Source organism: Centruroides vittatus, unplaced genomic scaffold (genome assembly GCF_030686945.1).
Source record: "Centruroides vittatus isolate TY-2023 unplaced genomic scaffold, ASM3068694v2 contig_364, whole genome shotgun sequence".
NCBI classification, from domain to species: domain Eukaryota; kingdom Metazoa; phylum Arthropoda; class Arachnida; order Scorpiones; family Buthidae; genus Centruroides; species Centruroides vittatus.
The window spans coordinates 6,216,070-6,237,957 of NW_027122188.1; the positions used below are offsets into that span (position 1 = coordinate 6,216,070).

General features: G+C 26.8%; 1 protein-coding gene across 5 annotated transcripts in view; it reads right to left on the reverse strand.

The window, feature by feature from the left end:
• LOC136975158 (protein Shroom3-like) overlaps positions 1–21,888 on the reverse strand; it is a 222,092-nt gene that overhangs the window by 97,221 nt on the left and 102,983 nt on the right. For all 5 annotated transcript variants that reach the window (XM_067270189.1, XM_067270190.1, XM_067270191.1 and 2 more), the window contains one exon: positions 15,811–16,170. In XM_067270189.1, the coding sequence (XP_067126290.1) occupies positions 15,811–16,170 (360 nt within the window). The remainder of the gene's footprint in view (positions 1–15,810; positions 16,171–21,888) is intronic.

Below are 21,888 nucleotides of genomic sequence, written 5' to 3' on the forward strand. Positions count from 1 at the left end.
TAATGCACTGTCCAAATAATTCCAACGAGAGATAAGTAAAAGGAAAATAAAAATAATTTTTATTTATAAAAAAACAAATTTAAAAACTGAATTTTTTTAAATGGTGGTAATTAAATCGTTATTATTTTTATATAACAATTAAAATATCGACATTAACAATGCGATTTATGTAATGTGTGCAATTCTACCCAATAAACAATTAGTGTGAAATCGATAACAAAAATCTGTTACACAAAGTTATATAGTGTATAATTAAATTTATTTTTAAAAGATGCAAACATAAAATGCTTTTTAAGTTTTTAACCTAATGTTATCACAACTCTAATGTAGATTTGAAACACAATTAACATTAGATTAAGTATGTTTTAGGTGTTAAAATGTTGTATGGTGGACTTAACTACAGTTGATGTTTATACTACATTTATCATTTATGTTAGTTATGCTCACTCCTACGTTCCAAGACGTCCTATATCTTAAAATTTTAAATATTAAATTTATTTCGAATTTATGAAAAACACGCAACGAGTATCATTTATTCTAAATTATGTAACAGAAATTTATTAATAAACTTACAAAATATAAAAACAGATATAATTTAATAACACAGAGTTAACGCGAGAATATAGAATAAAACCAATTAGAAAGATCTTTCCCGGCAAAAAATTTAAATTTGTGTGTGGCGCCATCTGTTGTTATTTTATTTTAAAAAACTTTTTATATATTATTAGTTATTATAAAATGGCAAGAAGCTTAATTTTGAAGACAAAAACGAGTTTTATTATTTAAAAAAAAAAATGCTAATGCTAATATCGAGTAACATCCTCATTAAGTCAGACCCCACTAGCGATATGACACTATATCCTCTCTATCGTGACCTTTAACCACCAAAATTTAATATCTTCAATCCACCTAATGCACAAACTTCCTTGCAGAAATTTCTGAAATTTTCAACGTACAAAAGGTACAGGAGTTAAGCTTCAAATCGGATGAACGAAATCTTACTACCACACATCAATACATATAGAAAAAAAAACCCAAATTTCTTTTACAATTTTCGACATTTCAAAGTCCGGAATAAAATATATATATATATAATCTTGAGGTCGTTTTTTGACCAATCGCCATACTTTTCTTCTGTTATATATGAACAGCATTTCATATTTCAAAAGTATGAAATGAATAAAATATTCCCAAAAATGTATTAAATCTGTAACAATTAAAATCAAATTTTCGAAAAATATAAAAGGTTATTCGATACAAACCAGTGTTTCATATTGAATTTATGTCGAGAAAAAAAAAAAGAGAGAGAGAATTCTATATATAGGCGAAGAAGAGCAGCGAGTGTTGCAAATTTGTCGCTGCCACCAATCAAGAGGCGTTTGCTCTTCTTGCCTCGGGTAATCACGTGTCAACGGAAACATTTTCCCGACGTTTCAGTAAAGTTCCTTTCGTCACATGTTTTCGAGATGCATTATTCACTTTCATCTTTCCCAACGAAATTACCTACGAAAAACCAGACAAGTATAGCTTAAAGTCCTGTTCTATTGTGAACAGGCAATTTAATCTTTATATAGCGTGTTATAAAACAGAAAATGCAGCACAATTATGCTTTTAGTTACACCACAAAATTATATCATCGTCCGCCTAAAACACTGAATTGTCCACGTTCTTTCAGTCGAAAATAGAAGTAATAAAACAATCGTCGAGGCTGAAATTTTCTGAAAATTAGAAAATTGTGTGAAATTCGGAAAATAATTTATTACGTATTTAAAAAAAAAAAAACTATTTCAGATAAATCAATTTACGCCTGAATATAAAAGTTATATTTTAATAAATAAGATACATTGTTATTACTGAAGCGATAATCTTATTATAATATATATAATCAAATTTGTCTATAAATTAAATAATTCATCTAATTTGTATCAAATCTATCAAATACACAGAAATTACATAAACACATCGCTTATATTCCTATCAATTAATATTGATATAAGTTTTCACATTAAGTTGTTTATTAAATTATTTTATTAAATAAAATTTTTAAAAACTTATATGCAGTACAGGAAATTCGTATTTCGGAGACTTTTTCGAAGGCTGAAACTAGAATCAATAAAAGAAATGGCTTTCACCACTGGTACAACTATTATTTTGTTGTGGTGGGGTCTGGGAGGATGATCTAAGAAGTACAATCAAAATGAAAAAAAAAAGTAAGTGTCCCTTATATACCTGCCAGACAAATTTTCTAGAATGTTCCCAATACATGTAGAAGGAAACTTGGAGATCAAACTGAATGATCTCTCTCCTAGAATCCATAGTTCAATCCACAATTACATAGTAGTCTCTATAAGTAAGTGATTGATAACCGAGCACAATAAGAAATGAAATAATTGATTGATGTCGAATTATTCGTTACTAAAACGTAATTTTAGATTCCTAAAACTTCCAACATTCATGTAAGTACGCCACAGAATTCGACGATTCTTCCGGAAGATTACTTGAACATCTGATCAGTGAAACGTTATAACTTCATGGCGCCAAGCAAATTTGAATTAGTGAGCCCCAGGTACAGTGCTACCTTCAGGAATTTTTCTTCGGGGAGATTTTCTTATAAAAGATTGGTTTGGGCCACCTCGTTAGTGGAAGTATCACGCAATTGCCCCTTTTCCCCCCATAGGATAAAGCGTCACTGCATCTGATACTCCATATTATTGTATTATTTAACAATAAGTTAATCATTAATAGCCGCAGAAATTCTTTAGCTATTGTAAGTTCATTTATTCAAAAATGTCTTCACTTTATAATAATTAGCTGATATAAAAAATACTGCAAAGAAATTTTCTAAAGCTAAATAAATACAGTAAAATAATAAATATATCATTTTTATTATATTATTTTCGATAGCATCAATTTTGTTTAATAATAATATAAATAAATATTTTATTGATATTATTTGGAATCTAATAATAAATTGAAACTCGAATATGTCAATTTTCCGTTCTGAATGTAGACTTAATCTCGAATGACTTATTCTATTCTTTTTATTTATTGAACGGTAGCGTATATCTTTCTATATTCTATTCGACGGGATATCTTTGACATCTCCAACCAAGATTTAACCATAAAATATTAATTTTGCAAGACAAAAGTAACATTTTTTAAACCATCTTAACGTATCTATACGCAAGAAGACAGATTAATTTTTATCATCTTTTTAAAAAAAATCAATAAAATATATGTATATTTAAGTCTGTTTTCTAGTTTAATAAGACTTTAATTTCAAAATATTCGTTTTATGATGAAAAATCCGAATGATTATATTCATTTTTTTCATAAGAAAACAAATTCTAATCATCTTTCGAGGTAACCAAATGCTTTTATTCACTTAAACTAAAATTAAATGTAAAAATCAACAGAATAATAAATATATTATTGTGTCATTTTGTATTTGAATGCTAGAGCCAAAAATAATAATAATATATTTAAATTCTCTTCTATATTATCACGTCAGCTTATGTTAAATCTTTCGCTGTTTGACAGCGTAAAGTAGTTTTGTTTTAATTAACACGGCGCAACTAAAATGAATGGAAAAAGACACATCAGTATCAGTCGTGGTTACACGTACTGTACATCTTTCTCTACATTTACTAATTAATTGCTCGTCTACAAACTATATTCTAACACTTAATACTATATTGCATCGTGATCGTAGTCACTGATTTGAGTAATGAACCGGGATCTTGTGTTCTAATTATGTTGTGATGTTATAACATCAGACGTTTAGTTGCATAAGCTTTTAAGTTAAATCTAGTGTTAATAAACTTACAAAATTTCATCTTCAGTTAGAACCTTTATTCAAGAATTATAATGAAATAATAAAGTTTGTTTTTTGTTTTTATTAAAATTAAATTTTCTAAGTTTTAGGCTAATAATATATTTCAATCATTTATACTGTTTGAATTCTGTAAAGTAGTTTATTATAAGTTGCTTTACATTATTCAAACAATATAATATAGGCTACTACAATTATAGTTTTTTAAGCGTATATATTAAATAATATATTTATCAAATATCCTTTAAGATTTATTTATATCTTGCATTTAAAATGAGTTAAAAATTGAAAAAATTTTTTACTTAAACGACTCTATACATTCGAAAAAATCTTCTTACATGAGATTTATAATTTATTTACAGGAAAAACTTCAGATAGGATTATTATAAAAGATTTACATCAATAAATTTATAAATATAATAATTCTACATATTGATACATTACAATTTATTCATCTTTATGGATAAGACATTAGTTTTAGTACAAAAAAAATATATATATAAGACGTTATTTTTTAAAGGAAATTAGCTTAGATTTTTTAAAAAATTAAATAGTTACTTCCCTAAACTTTTTAAATACACCAATAAAGTAATTTTAATTTGTAATATCATTTTCCGTACGATCTCAGCGTTATATAAAAAACATTAAAGTTTATTTTTTTTAAATGTAAACATTTATTTTATGTCAAAATTTTTATCCAATTCTTTGATATATTTTAACGACTTCATTAACTTTACAGGAAAGGAGAGAGAAAGAGGAAAAAAAAAAATATAATGATGAGATTTAGTTTTGTAAAGATAATTCACTGAATGCATGTAAAGAAGTCAGATTATTACTTCATTCTAAACCATTTATTTTAATTTTTTTCAGTTCGAAAAGTAATGTTAAAATTAGCATAATAGAGTTTTTAATATAACCCGATAAACTCTTCTTGTTCGGTTATAAATTACGCTTCAGTTAACAACGGAAACTCGAAATCAGCCATTAAAAAAATGTGCTTAGAAATGACCAGAAAGCTTGACATCATAATGGCCATTGAAATTATTTTGCAACGTGAAATTGAAAAATTAATCTCCTAAATAGTTGCCATAGCTACAAAAGATTATTTTATAACGAGAGAAAAAAAATAAAAAATTAGAGAGTTGAATTTGTTAGCAGAGAATTCTATAAATCACTCCAAGAGTGCAGTTGTAAAAGATATTTGTAACTAAGTCATTAATTTATTTTAAGGGGAAGAGAATGATATATATGGGTTCTGTATCGAGTTACCTTTGCTCTTTCCCTATCTACATCTGCCAACAACTGAATTCTAGCAAATAGTCGAATAGTTTTAAAAAGTCTACGGTATCTTATCTGTCGTCATCAACAAAACATCTGACCCACCTCCGGTTCGAAGAAATGTCCTGGAATCCAGGTTATACGATGAGTCAACGTCAACTTTGGACTAGGGACGACAAAACTCAAACAAATTATTAAACGATGAATCAGAAAGTTATTGCGCTTCTCGCTTTAATCACAACCTCGCTCCAGACTTTCTCAAAATTTTTATGCAAATGCTTTAAATGTAATTATGTTTTAATTTTAGTCATGATATTTAAAGCGGTAAATCGTATTTTTCGTAAATATTTAAAAGGTTAATATATTATAAATAAATTGTTTACTTCATTTAAATCAGTAACATTTTAGATGGTATTTTAGCTGAAACATTACGAAGATATAATCTTATATCCAATTATTTTAAAATCGATTAATCTTCGAAAATAAATTTAATTACTTTTTTCGAAAAACTGATACGAAGTTCTGAGCTGTTATACAATAAAACGAAGCAATTTTAAACTACTTGAAATGTTAAAATTTTAAGAATTAAAACTGCATTTAAAAATCAAAAAACAAACTAAAATTTTTAATAAGTTTACAGCATTAATAATAGCAACAGCAACAAACCATTAGTAGGTTTATTAATAATTAATTATTATTTTATTTAATAAATACAATCAAAAATTTATATATAGATATATTTATTTAACAATAAATCATTTTAAAAGTAAAAGTAATAAAATAAATAACTTACGAATTTTATTTATAACATTTGTGAAGCAATAAAAATGCAAATGAATAGCAAATATAGAAATGTATTGCCTACAGGCAAATTCTTAAGATAAAGAAAGAAAAAAAGATCAAATTTAAAATATTTACATATATATTATTACTTTTTAAAAAGTAAAATTTGTAAATTTTATTTAGTTGTCCAATAATAATAATAATAATATAATTTAAAAAGCATAAAGTACACGATGTACACAATAATATTCCATTGGAATAACTATTTGTTTTGAATTTTATTTTATACTCACAGATAAAGCAAAAATAAAATTTTCTGTGGATTTATTTATTTATTAGAAATGAAATGTGTTTTTCCCACCTCAAAACTATTCATAAGAGACTTTTCTTTCGAGTTATACTGAAAAAAAAAAAATCCCATCCTTCTCTTCCATTATATTATAGCAGTGTTTATATTTTATTTTTGGCAAGTTAATTATGATCAGCGGCATATTAAAGTATCGGTAATTCATGAATTCATCTTCGAGAAATCTCAATAATCAGATAAAGTTCTTATAAATAAGGAAACTTAAATGCTATTTAATTATTTAAGCTATCATTTTCAGATATTTCAACTAATTCAGATGAGAATTTTTGTTGTTAAGCTGTTTGAAGTTTAAAATAAAAATGCGTTAATCTGTTTTGAATTTTAATAACAACTTCAATTTATAATACTTTCTTCTTGGAAATAAACTCTTGATAATTAAACGTATAAAACAGAAAATATATCTACACATAGCCTATATATAACTGTATATACAATAATAAACAAATATTTATTTACATTATATTAATACACAGTTAATTTTTACGAATAATTTTAATTAGAAATAGTCAAAATATTTCGTGTATCGTGAACGACTAGACTCGTTTCCTTTGCAATTTAAGTTTCTCAATTGCAAGATAAGGAGAAATGCTAATTTAAAAACAAAATGTAAAGCTCAAAATATAAACAACACAATTTATTAGCATAAGGAATTTCTCCCTGTTGCTTGGGGAATACAGATTTATATTAATACATAACATTATTACATCTGTTAATAGAATAACTACAATAAATATTTGTTTACAATAGTCTACATATTATTATATAAAGTTCTAATTTATTCATATTGTTTAGGTTGTTTTTATAGTTACGTGAACATTCTGCTTGTAGAATTTGAGTAATATTGAGGGAATCACGAATTTTTGAGTTTTTGGCATTTTAAAAGTAGATGTTCCATTGAAGAAGGGTCTTTAGCTTTGCACCATGGACATTGATTATTTGAGAGGTCACTATAAGTATTATTAGTATAAATGGAGTATTTATTCAATCGTAATTGTGCTACCAGTCTTTTTACATTGAAGTTAATCGGCTTCATTATATATGGTTGTAGAGAACGTATATTTGGTATTTCTAAATACCAAGGATGATAGGAACTACGATTCAAGCTGGTTTGATCGGAATTTATAGATTGAGATATTGCTGCTTCCATTACCATAGTATAGCCATACTTCCAGTCGATGATATCATCTTTAAATAAGAATTCGGATACTCCAAAGGAATTTAATTTGCGGTTTAATTTAGTTTGCCAGAGTAAATCTCAAAATATTCATAATATAAAATACTCAACTTATAAATTTATAATTAATATTCTCTTCTATTTTAATACTGAAGAGTAAACAATTTCGCATTTTCCTAATATTTACTTACTATTATTATTTACTATTATTACTATTATTATTATTATTTCTTATTATTCAATAAGAAATATTGAACAAGATAGATTTCTCAATTAATTTAATTTATTATTATTAAGAAAGAAATATCTTATATTTAATATCTTATAAAAGAAATAAAGAATTTCAGAAATGTACTTCGATTCATCAATCAGTTAAAAAAAAAATCGATCAATCCATAGAATCTTTGAGATTCAATTATTGGGGTTGAATAACTCTATATAATATTTTAAATTTAACATTTTAAAAGTAAATATGATTGAGCATTCAGAGTACTCGGTTCAGAAGAGATTATAGATCGAATTTTTCTGAATCCGGAAAAGATTTTCATGAAGTTCTTAGATGTCAATAGAAGAGAGTTATTTGAACTTTCTATTTAATAATAGTATTATTATTATTACTATTATTTCTAGTATAATTAAAAATTATATCGATCCAGAGAAATAATCCCGTCTCCAAACTACAAAGGAAGATATCTCAGCAGCTGATGGAGACGTACGACGCGATTTCCAGTAACGTTTCATCGTCGGTCGGATTTATGAGTACTTAATGGAATTATATTAAACTTTGTAAGCCATCAGGACAAAGAAATTTATATAAACAGTAATTAAAAACTCGACTTCAACGGACGAACTTAATCCAAAAATCCTTTGTATTCCTTCTGTATCGATCGAATCTTTAATAAAATTAATTTGTAGACTATCATAAAATTAACTTGAGTGAAAAATATTCCTAGATAATCAATTTCTCAACAAATTATTTCAAACTAATTCTGTTTATTCGAAAATTATATTTGAAGATTTCTGCTGTGTACTATAATCCAAACGTTTTTTTTTAATTATTATTATTATTTTAAGTTTTAGAAACAAACGGCTTAAGTTGAGAAGTGAATTTAATCCTAATAATTCATTTTCCCCACAAAATTAACTGTTACGCTTCTACAAACTTTCAGTACTATTTATTAATAATTTTATAAACTAATGGAACTGGCGAGGATTCAAGCAAATACCATTTCTATGCCAAATGAAATTCTAGTTCACATTAATTCCATAGTTTTTAATCGCCAACTTTAACAGTCAATTTTTAGCAATTAGAAGAAGATTAAGAAAATAATTAAACCCTCAAAAAACATTTTAAATGGCAAAGAAAATGTCATGCACTCTTGTTTTTCTTTAATATACTTGGAAATGTTCTTATACGCCTAAAAATATTTCACTAGATGAATTTCTGGGTCTCTCTCTTCAATGGCATCTCTACCAATAAGCAAAGAAGGATTCAAATGATTGGTTCTCTCGGTTCGATCGACAAACAAGTGGACGAGGAAGTAAGAACGATAAAAATAAATAAAAAAAAAAGGCAAATGAAGTCTTCCATCTACACGTTTTTTTAAATACTAGATCGTGAAAGAAAATTATTTATAAATTTTAAAAAAATTCTAATTAGTATCTTTTCCGAGAAACATCGAGATTTATATCTCTATTATAAGGCATACAATTTAAAATTTAATTAACTTATTAAAATTAATTAATAACTTTGCTTTTCAGAACTCTTAATATTTACTCTACCGATTCTCTGTTCTGGAAATGACTCGATGGTATACGAAGAATTAATAGAAAACGTTTGGAAAAAGAAATTGGTATTTAGATGACACACATTGCCGAAATATTAATTTAAATGTAAAATTAATTTTATTTCGTTCCTTCGCTACAGTAGAGAATTTTCAGGAAAACTGCCATTTTTTATTCTTGATAAATAGTTTGATATGTATTATGTATTACATTTAAACTAATGGATGGAATTTATCTTCAGTGTTTATAGAATACTATCAGTTATCAAATGGACGGGAGAAATATTTGAAGTATGGAATTTCATTATATCTAGTGGCCTCTTTCCACATTCTCTCGTTTAACCTACGAAGTATACACTTTAAAATGAATATTCTGATTGTTAGCAATTTTCCAAGATTTTGGAATTGTTTCATAAAAAACAGATATACAATTCAATTATTAAAACTGAGTGCGTGCCTAATTTTATTAATTATTATTAATTGCATACGAGAAAAATGATTTATTACAACTAAATTAATTTATTAAACCATTTTAATTATTATTTTGAACAGAGTTTTTCAACTGAGTTATAGTGTTAAGAATAGCGATTATATATAAGGAAAAACAGGAAGAAATTTAAGCTAGAGATCTGTTGGATCCGTAGGAAACATTAATAGTGTGTCCGGTGTTGGTTTAAGTAACACCTGGTAACGTCAGGTAACCTATCAAATAAAGCAGTAGAATTCTGAAGACACCTGTCTGAGGCGGTTGAAAAGACCTGTTGGGTAATACAATATTTTTGAAGGAAAACTGGAGACAGTTCATTCTTTTCTCTTCAGAGTATCGCCCTACACAACCGGATTATTTGTGTGTAAGTAGTTTTTATTGCTTTTTATAACTAACAATGCTAAGAAATTCAATTCTTCCAGTTTCAAAAATGTCAATAAAAATAATAAAAAGCGTAAAGTATAAAATTGATATTCAGATAGCGTCTATTTCTTTTTTTTTTCTTTCTACAATTTTATTATTTTGTAATGAAATTTTTTCTGTAAATATTTGAAATATTTTTGCAGATATCAAAACAAGTCTGTGCACCTCTATTTTCCTATTAATTTTACTTACCGTCGCTTTATATTATTCTATTTTACTATTATATAAAAATTACTATAAACAGTGAGTTACTAAACGGTTTTACTTCATTTTTTAATTCTTCCCAAGTTGGGGATTAAATCTACAAACTTGTACCCATGTGCACGGCCTTATAGACCACTTAATTTCAATAAACTATTTTGCTATTAATATTTAATATTAATATACACGAAGAAAGTCAAATAATCCTAAAAGGATTTGCTCGATATATAAAATTAATCCATTAAATAATTGTATATAATTATTAACCTACTTTAGATAAGATAGCATTAAATATAACCAAATTAATCTGATTTAAATTACATATAATCGTGTTTAAATCAGGTAAGATAATTAACTGATCTCTCTCATATACAGTATTTCATTCTTAATAAAGGCCTACATTTTCCAAAACTTCAAAATAGTTTAGTGCAAATTTCGAAGCATTTCAGCAATTAGAAATACAAAACAATGCTTTTTCAGATCTTTCATTAAAACGTAAATTTAATTAATTTAAGAAAGTAATTTAAGCGATATTTTTAAAAAAATGGAATTCTATTTCATGTTTCAGTTTGTTTCGTGACATCGATTTTCTGATTTCTCCTCATTTTCCCTTCCTTCCAAATCTTTCACGACCAAGTAATTAAGGTCTATTACATCGTAACTGTGTCGTGCGAAAAAAGATTTACATTATACCTGTTAAATTTACTTGCTGCTTACATAAAGTATAACCAACAAATTAAATAAACGTATCCTTGATACTGTTCGCATATTATTCTTCGAACATACAAGATACGCTTTTACCTCTTCCGACGTAAAAAATTATTTGAAATTAATGTTTAAAAATAAAATTATTAATTATACTGTCTACAATTTATTGTATTCTATTCGAGAGAAAGTTAATCCTATCACAATATGTTTTCATTTAATTAATACATTTTAATCGTCTTCAAAATTCGAAAAATAAAATGAATCTCTCGGAATATAATTTAAATTACGGTGACTTAAATATAATTTTTTCATTACTTCTTGCAATTATTATTGGCATCTACTCAACCAGTTTGAGCATAATGATAACGTATTTGATTATACGATTAACGTTACAAGTTACTATTGGAAATTTACATAAGTACAGACTATAGGCCTATATTCGAGTACAAAAATCAATCAGTACGCATCCTCTACATTGACTGGTTGAACTCTTCTCGCTCATCCAATTCATTTCAACGAATTTCATCAGGAATAAGACTTGGCTTTCGGATAAATCAATCTATTTTTTGGATCTATCTTCAAGCCAATCAGTTAAAATTCGAACAGTATGGCAAAGTGTGCTGAGCTGTTGATAAACATAAAGGCCATCTCAAAGTGTTTATTAGGTGAGTGTTCAGGACATTAATAAATTTTAACGTTTGTGGTTTCGTCGAAAACAACCAATGTTCCAAGACTATAAATAGTCTAAACATCATGATATTAATCATATGATAGATTGTGTAACTTATGTGAGATTGATACTTCACACGTATATACATGAAGTTTAACTAATGTTGAAGTACTGTACACCTTTTAAGCAACAAAATTTTAAATATTTAGTAGTACATCCGGTCTAATTTAGACCATCTCCAGATTTTCCATCATTGAAATGCTTATGTACAGTTATGTTTATACCCTGAACAATATACTGTATATTGTGAAGGGACACGAACAAATATATTATATAAATGTAATATAACCAATATTTAAACACAAAATATTGCATATTTTGTTATTAGCCTATAAAATCTTATTTATCAGTAGTTGGTTATTATATTTGTACCATAAAAATATAATATAGTCTATTAATTACTTATATGTATTGATGCATATATTTGTTGTCTTTCTTTTAAAGATTCCAATATCAATGCTAACATAAAAGCGAGTGCAGAAAAAAGAATCTATACGGATCGTTATTATTAAAAAATTACTATTAGCATGCCTAATGGTTTATCAATAAGGATATTTCAAAACAGAGCTCATTTTCAAGTATTTACAATGACATATATTAAACTTTATCTACTTTAATAATTAATAGGAATTTTAAAATGACAAAGAAAGATATTTAAAACATTAATTTTCTTCTTAGTTGCGATAGTTTTTCTAAATCCGTAACCAAAGCCGACTCTTGAGAATAATATCAACCACGTAAAAAATTTCCGTAGTTTATTATAGAGCAGGTGTCAGGTGCAAGTCGGATATTAACCAAGTCACACCATATCAAAGTTAACTCTTAACTTTTCCTGAAATAAATCAGCTTGGAATCATCTAAAGAAGGAAAAAAAAAAGGTCGGAAGTAAGAGAAAAATGTCCGAACAAAAAATAAAACTAGGCGTATATAAAATAATTTCGAAAGTATAGCAAAATGACAAGGTATATTGAATCAAGATATCGCCGAGAGTTAGTTTTTCTCAATATCTTCCAATGAAGCAGTATTTTTCTGTTACTTATCCGAAAGGAAAAGCTCACTCCCTAGAGACAAGTTCGGATTTGTGAGCGAATACCAGTTTTGACGTCTTGAGTGGTCTTAATTTAATTTTTTCCCCCCTACTTTAGTGCCATAACTGTAAGAATATCCTCTGTTAAATTGACGATTCGTCTCGAGTTTTATGATTTGTAATTAACGTTCAATCTATAGAAGATTTTACACTTTTCAACAAGACATTTTTTTTATATATATTAGAAAAGTTAGTCTTGTTTTTTTCGATAGTAGAATCCAGGAAACGAATTCCGAGCATGAAGAACTTCAGTTAATCTATATAGGAATGATGATTAGGATAATTTAGTTGCCGCTATTCGACTTTGGTAGGAGACAGATATGTGTTACATCATAACATGACTCTTACATATCCGGAATGCCGAAGTCTACTATGGCAAAGGAATATAATAAATTTTAATTTACGGCGTATTAAATTATTTTTACTATATAATTATTACATATTTGCAATATTTTATATTCGTTTCTTTAACAAATTAATTATTATTTATTTATTTACATTAAACGTAAAAAATCAAAAGACACACAACTTGAATTTTCATATCTAAGAACCTCGTGAATATTAATGAGATTTAAGCAAATTATTCGAAATTTTGTTTTCCCCCCATCAATTTCATCTGTTATAAACAATAGTGTATTTGAAGCTACTGACATTTAGTAATTAGCCAATTAATAGTAATAACAAAGCTTTTAATACGAATTTCAGCAGGAACAAACATATTATTAACATTAATTTAACAATAATTCTCAATTAATAGATCGATTTTTAATAATTCTAAATATTTTATTTGATATTTTTATGTTCAAAATTAAAATATAAACAATTGCAATTGAAGTAAAATATATTTTTCCGATTATTTTCTTATATAGGCCTATATAGGAAAATAATATATATATATATATACAGTATACACACATACACACACAAACAAACGTGCTCTGTGTCTCCATCTGTCCACAATAAATAAAACTAACTTTCATTTTACATTTATTCTAGTTTATGCTTATATATAAATATTTAATTAATATAATCTAAACTCGTCACAAACACAATTTATATACCAAAGCCATTAGAATATATATGAGCAATTAAAATATTTTCTATTCTATAAAATTCAGCTTAAATTAAAAAAAATAAAAATAAAAATATTAATTATATTTATATACTTATACTTAAATAATTAAATACGTCCTACATTAAAATTAATACTTTAAAATTGAAAGCATTATACACAATGCAATCAATTACAGAATTCCTAAAATTACAGTAATGTACAAGCTAATTTCAAAGTTAACTAATCAAAATATTATTTAGAAAAATCGGCAAAGGAATGGCAAATATTACGGAGATTAACGCGTAATTAATTTAACAAATCAACGAACGAAAATTATTATTTTTTTAAATTTTAATCCATTAGAAAATTCGGCAATTTTCGTAAGCTGCGAGTAAAATATATCATTCGGCAATATCATTTTTGCTCTTCCGTCGACATAATATTTTAAATACCAAATACAATAAAAAAAAGATTACCGCATTACGCCATCTGTCGTCGGATATTTGATTAACTCCACACTAGATCTATTGTTACAAGAATTACAATCATTTCTTACCTCATGTTAAAAGACGAAAAAACGAAATTTTCTATTAGTAATTACGCTATTCAATCGGTCATTTAACGATCCCCGAATCCGTATACCGAATTTCGATCTATAGACATTGGGCTTTCCACTACAGATAGCGGTTTTGTCTAATCGTTTTAATCAGGAAGATGGAGATAAGACAATGTCATTTTCATTTTTCATGTTTTAGTCCAGAGTCTAGCTACAGATACGAGAATATAATTGAAAAATTTGGAAGCATTTTGTAGGAAACGGACGTTACCATTTTCAAAAGAATTAATGATACGTTCAGAATTTACATTGGATTTCTAGAACCATAAATTAATTTAAATGATTATATTGATCAAACGATGGTTTACTTTAGATATATATGTTTACATATTTTCTTGAATATATATATATACGGTATATATAAATTAATGGATCCCTGTTAATCCATTAATCTGTATTGAAAATATATATATATAGTTAATCTTCAATTAATCCATTAGTAATTAATTTTTGAATAAAAATTTCTACTTTTTACATCATATTTTCTTATTAATAATTTACTAAAATCGAAATTTAAATATATTTTTTTGTGTGTGTTTATATATTTTCTTTACGGACAGATTTAAAAGTAATTTGGTTTTCAAATAAGGGAATGTTCGAGTGGAATAAGTTAATTATAAAAGTATGCAAATTCATTATGTTAAAAGAATAAAAAAAGTGTGCGCAGATTAAGTTCATTCCGACAGAATTTAGTTTCCGCTCTAACTTTATTGCCATTTATGCCTCTCGGAACCCAATTAGGCAAATAAGGTTCGGATGAATTTAAAATCCGTAAAAATCATTTTTCTTTGCAAATAAATTACAAAAAAAAAAGGGGGAGATTCTTTCGATTTCTAGACTCTTGATTTCAATAGCATTAATATGCTGAAAAACAGAGAGATAATTTCGTTATCAGAACTTCAATTTCGATTTTTTAAACAGGATAAAATCTTTCCTTTCTAAATAACCGAAAGGCAAAAATATAAAATTTTTATGTAAGTTATCTAAAATTAGCATTAAATCGCCGTTACCGATCTATAAATGTAAATTCAAATTCATAGATTGCAATTAATGTTATAACGTAAATTAATTGCCGTAACGAATTGCCTTCCACTCTAAAAATTCAACGTAATTTAACAACAATACAACGAACGAAAAGAAACGTACAGATGGGAATAAGCGTATTTTTATGGGTGCACGTTAGACTTTTTAGGTCAAGGCGTTTATGGTATGGTATTTTTCACTTGTAAATTTACAATATTTTTTGTATTTTTGTAAGGGAGGAAAAAAATGAAATTATTACTTACTTTTCTAAAGGATAATAGTTATTGGTTACATGGTTGGAGAGCCAATCGCTATTTACATAATCGGGTTCGGTTTGGCCGCTGCTGGTTTCGTAGCCGGAGTCTCTGGTCAATTTCCTTTGCGACTTTTGGTTTCGGCGTAGGTCTTGCAATGGCACGTGGTCTGGATAATACATCAGAGATCTATTGGCATCCGTCAGTCGGCCGTCGCCGTAATCGCTATATGAACGAACGTGATGTGGTGCATCCTGACGTGTTTTTTTCGAACTCCGCAGAGACTGGCGAAGAGCCGAGGCTTTTTGCCACAGAATATTACCACTCGTGGCTTCCTTTTTTATTACCTCCGTATTGGATGTGTTGCTTCTGTACAAATAAAAAAAATAAAATAAAATTGTTATTCACTACGTGTAGAGAATAACTTCAAACAAATTTTCCCGAGAAGTAACGATTTTTGTTTTCTTAAAGCACGTGAATGTTTTTGATAAGTGCATTCAAAACACTTCTTTATCGATTACGAGTTTCTTCATAATTGGAATAAGCTAAGAGATCGTAATCTCAACGCTTGTAATTTTTTTTTTTTAATATTCTAGATTAATGTATCACTACTGCAATTGACACAATGCTTGTACTACGTCCGAACAAAAATTCACTAATTTATAAAACTTTCTACACTTAAATCATTGATTTTTATACATTATTAATAGTAATAAATTCATACAAATTTCTTATATTAAAAATAACCTTAAAGTTAATTTTACAGAATACATTTTTAAAAGAGATTCGACTTATCTAATCTAATCGCGTATACTAAATGTACTGTATATAAGAATTAAATGAAAAGAAAGAAAAGAAAAAAAAAAAAAGCAAATATATCGCCGAGAATATAGCCTTATTTAATAGACGTGCACTTATCTAAATCTTGGAAAAATGTCGAATAAAAGCGCTCTGCTATTATCAAATGTCTGCTAAAATAATAAAATGTGAGATAGGGGGAAAAGTTGGAGAACCTACTCACTGATCACTAGCATAAAACGTGTCTAGTAAACTAATGGGTTGATTTGAAAAAGGATTTAATACTAAACGTCACGTACGTAACAAAGGACAAAAGAGATCTACAGATAGCAGGATATCCATCTTCCACAATGATCCTGTTGCGCTGGTCAGCGAGTCCACCTTTTATTTATTTATCTATCTTTCTTTTAATATATTCGATACGATTTCTGACTTGCACGGTTCGCCAATATTAAATATGACTAATTAATGATGTTTGGGAACAAAAAAAGTTGCAATTCGTGTTTATGCTAAGCTTAAATTGGCAAAATAATACGTAAACTTAGTTTCAGACAAAAAATTTCCGAATCTTATTACCTTTTTTTTAAAAAAAAAGGAGATATTAATTAGTCATTTAATCAAAATTATTCTAGTAGAATAATGAATAAATAGTTTCCATGAGCGGAAAAGCATAAAATAATTTACCATAAATTAATAAATTGGTTTAATCGATTAAAGAACTTATTTTAAAATTTTATCAGGACATCCTAGTATAATAATCAGATCTATATTTAACGGTGAAGATAGTCAACTATTATGTGTTTTAATCAATATAATTACGTTAAAACTGCACGATAAGTAACTTATTCCATCAATCACGAATATACAGTTACAATACCATAAATTATATATGAATAAATAATTATTTAAAACTTAAATTGACGACATAAAATTTGACAAATTTATTCTATAAATTATCAAATTAATATAATAAAATACTAAACATAAAATTAAATTATATAAGTGTTATTTATAAGGTCTGGATGTAAGATTTTTAAAGTCTTTATATTAAAAAAAAACTATTGACTAGATTAATATTTTTTTATTGTAAATGACATTTTAATGTGAAATAAAAATATGATAAGAAATTAATTAAATTTATATAACATAAAATTAGCAAAGTGCAAGAAAAAAATATCAACTGATGTCTACGCCACTGGGAAACATTAATTTTCATAATTTACACTTTGTCAATTACGCAGGATAATATTATATAGGATTTTTTCCCTCCGATCTATCAGCATTCACTCAATTATAAAACTTATTATTATTCGATACGAAACACTCGAGGCAACAACAACAACTGTCTAGTGTGTCGCCATCTATCAAATATAATAAGAACTAATCGAAATATAGAAAAATTATTTTCCAGGAAGATGGAATTAATTAACTTTCTTATTATATTGTGTTTCGAGGAAGCCAAAAAGCTTTTTCACGGAATTGCCATTAAAATTAGTATCCGTACCTATTTCAATCAGCCTTCAACGATAAAAGATAAAGATAAGGGGGAAAATCTTCACAAAAGGACTCGTTTTTTATACATATATCTTTGGTAGTCGGTAGGAGAAATTGAAATTTTCGGGCGTGGAAAACCAGAAACGTGTAGTTATCTATCGACAAAGGTCATCGTACCTAAGCCATAATCCCAAATACACTCGGACTTTTAAAGTCGATCGCATCCAAAGACCAGTTTCTAATTTCTTTTCTGTAATCTGCAGTAGGCTAATTAAAGAAAAAAGAAGCTGGAAAATTGTTAAAAACAATCAATTTTTTTCCCGCCGTCTAAAAAACAAGGAGGAGGAAATTAAATGTCATCTAATAATTAATAGTAAATTAGTTTTGATTCTTTGATTGAACCCGTCTTCTGTTTAATATAATTTAGTAATTTAATCGTAAACAATCTTAACTCGAGTTAACTTATATAACCATTAATCATAAATTTTTGTTTCTTGGTAACGATAAATTATCAAAGAGCAAATATTAAATTATCTTTTTATTTTAAAAAAACAACAACAAATTAAATATTTTAATAAAATTATTTTATTTATAATTTTCTAAATGGCAGGTTAATATAATGAGGTAAGCTAAAATATTTTCGATATTTTAAAGCTGATTTTTCCTATACAAGTATTATCGGGGTGTAAATAAAATAGACTATTTTTTTAAATGTCGAAAGAATTGATTTATAATTAGTTAATTTTTCAATATATCTTCTAATTAATATTTCTTCGTGTTGTCAAATAGACGTGTTATTGTATTATTGCTTCATTTCTTTAAGCACGTTTTAAATGCACAAAATTCATAAATAAATGATACAGAGCCGGATTTTTGGCCCTATGCTATAACGTACAAGATGTCTTCCCTCTTCCACCACATACAATAATGGGCTATTATATATAAACTGTCTTTTTATAACGTAACGTAAGGCCGTAAGATATAGTTCATTCGGCTTATACATAAACCAGGTTCTGAAATGATACATTTGAGCGCACTTTAAAATTAAATTTCTTATTAATAGTTCGATTTAGAAAGATATTTTTATATTTTAAAATCATGTCAATAACGTTAAATTGACTAGAGTAGTTCATATATATACTGTAGGCCTGTATTTGTTTTTCTCTTTCTTCGTTCCCAGAATAGATCTCTTCTTATCGTCTATTTACATACAGTATATATTATTTGCAAATAAGTCACGATGATTTATATTACAAATATTCATTTCGTTTATAATATATTATTTTATATATTTATATTATAAATAAAATATTTCGTGGCAGATTAATTGTAATGTGAACTGCAACAATATTTCATTAGTAAAAAGATAGACTTAAGCTTATTATTTTAACTCTCGTATACGTAAACAACATGGAATATATGTGGAAAGGAATTTTTAATTCTATTCTAATAAAAAAAAACATTAAAAACTAAAATATTATTTCACATCAAAGTTTAAATTATAATGTTACACTTAATAAATAGTTCAATTTATATTATTATTTTTTTAAATTTAATATTTAAATAAAGGCATTTTATGAATATTGATTTTCAACAGAAGACAATTGATACACAAGAGAGTTTTATTTTATTTTACTTATTTTTTTGTTACGAAAGTGACCTTGACACGAAGCATCGAACAGTTCATCAAAATAACTGTCCACGGTTAAGAGAAACCGTGTAAAAGTACCCTTCGAAGCTAGGTCAAACGTGTCAATGCATTGTTTAAACTTTAGACTACTTCAAAAAATAGAACTCTATTTACATACAATAACTCATAATGAGCGCACGATTTCATTAATTTTAAAAATAATTAACTATTAATAATTACTCTTTACAGTAGAAAACAATTCCAAGAATTCAAGCAGCCACCATAACTCTGTTTCACTTTGTGTAATTCTTTATCTAGTAATTAATTTTGATAAAATTTTATCTATATCGTATGTGACTACTCAAAAATCCGTATCCAATAACTAAAGCAATTTATAATAATAATATTTTAAAAGATAACCCCAAACCACTTCAGAATAATCGAGAAAGTCTCAGAAAATTGCAGTTATAAATGACACACGACACTGCCCTTTATCGTCATCTATATCAATTTTGGAAAATCGAGAAAGTTTTCTAACCGAAAACTAAGTGTCACCGGGCGAGGAATGGCAAGAATAGTTTATTTCAACGAAACTAATTTCATTACAACAAATATAAAAAGTTTCTAAGCGATTTATTTATTCGTCGAAGTGGCACGAAAAAAAGAAGAAACGGCGACTACTCAACCTTCTATCTTAAATGCTAATAAGTTTAGATTAGGAAGGGCTCATTCACGCGTTACCAAAATTGCAACATTCTCGGAAGATGCGGCGTTAAACTTATAAAAAAGAAAAGAAAAAAAAATCATCATTCGATCGCAATCTGTTTCAATTTATATTCTAATTAATAAGATTAATACAGCAATGACGCCAACTAGTCTATGTTAATAAACTTTATACAGTATACAAATAAAAAAAAGAGAGGGGATGATTTACCTTTTTTTAAAGTTACGTTCCAAATCATTTTCTCAATCTTTACAGAGAAATACACACGTTTAATTATAGGAATTGTTCGAGATGGTAGCGTAGGTTTAATATTGTCAATAAAAGGAGGAAGATTTGCATATTTCTCAAGTGAAAGGTGAGGAGGAGATAAAAATAAACACGAACAGGAACCGTCACGTCTCCATTGTCCACAAGTTTCAGTAATTAAACTCTGTACTTTTCATTTATCTATGCCTTACAATTATATTACTCATTGCTATTCTTTTTCGATTTGCGGAAGAATTAGTGACGAAACCTATCACACGTGTGTATATTTGTTGTGTGTGTTTACAATAAAAAAATAAGTAAATAAATCTCGCATCAACATGAAAATAATGACTTGGTGATGTGTAAAGCGCATAAATAAATTAATTACTAAAAATGTAAAATTGCTTTAAACCTTTATTTTAATAAATTATAGGTTTTTAATTATTACAAGCCTTATAAATTACGATCGCCCTCTTTATTTTTCGAAGTATAATGGTGATATGCGTGCCGCCATCTGTCGAGAAAAATACGAATTTGAATTTAATAAATTTTTCTACTGTACCGGATCATTTTTCAGAAACTTTGACGTTTTAATGCGATTTGACTACATAATTTTATTATTATTATTATTGTTATCATTAAACAAAAGCATCGACGATAAAATACATTACAAGTCTGTTTGCTTGAACGTTACTATGCTTAACGAATAGTTTGGAAGAAATAAATAAATAATTTATTTATTTAGAGACAATTCTAAAATCTATAAATACTAAAGAATTTTCGACAGTTGTTTAATCGATTTTTCGTTAAGTGCATTTCATTAATTTCATTTTAAGCACGAAAATTTCAAGAAAAACACTACAATTAATTAATTTTTTTTTTAAACTTTAACAAATAGCATTGTTTTATAATTAAATTTCGAAACGATAATGAAAGATGAACATATGAACTCTCTTAATTTAGAAAGGAAGAAAAAACAAAATTGAAATTGCAGATGAAGTGGAGTATGTCCAGTCTAATTATTTCATTGAAACCTTCGAGACAGACAAATTAATTGCCAAGTAGCATCATCATCTCAATAGGATGAACCTTATTATTTTCAAATGTTAATAAGTGAAATCAAGTTATGGAGAGAGAAATTCCTTTCTAATTTTTTAGTAATAAATAAATATAAAAATAAAAAAATCAATTAAAC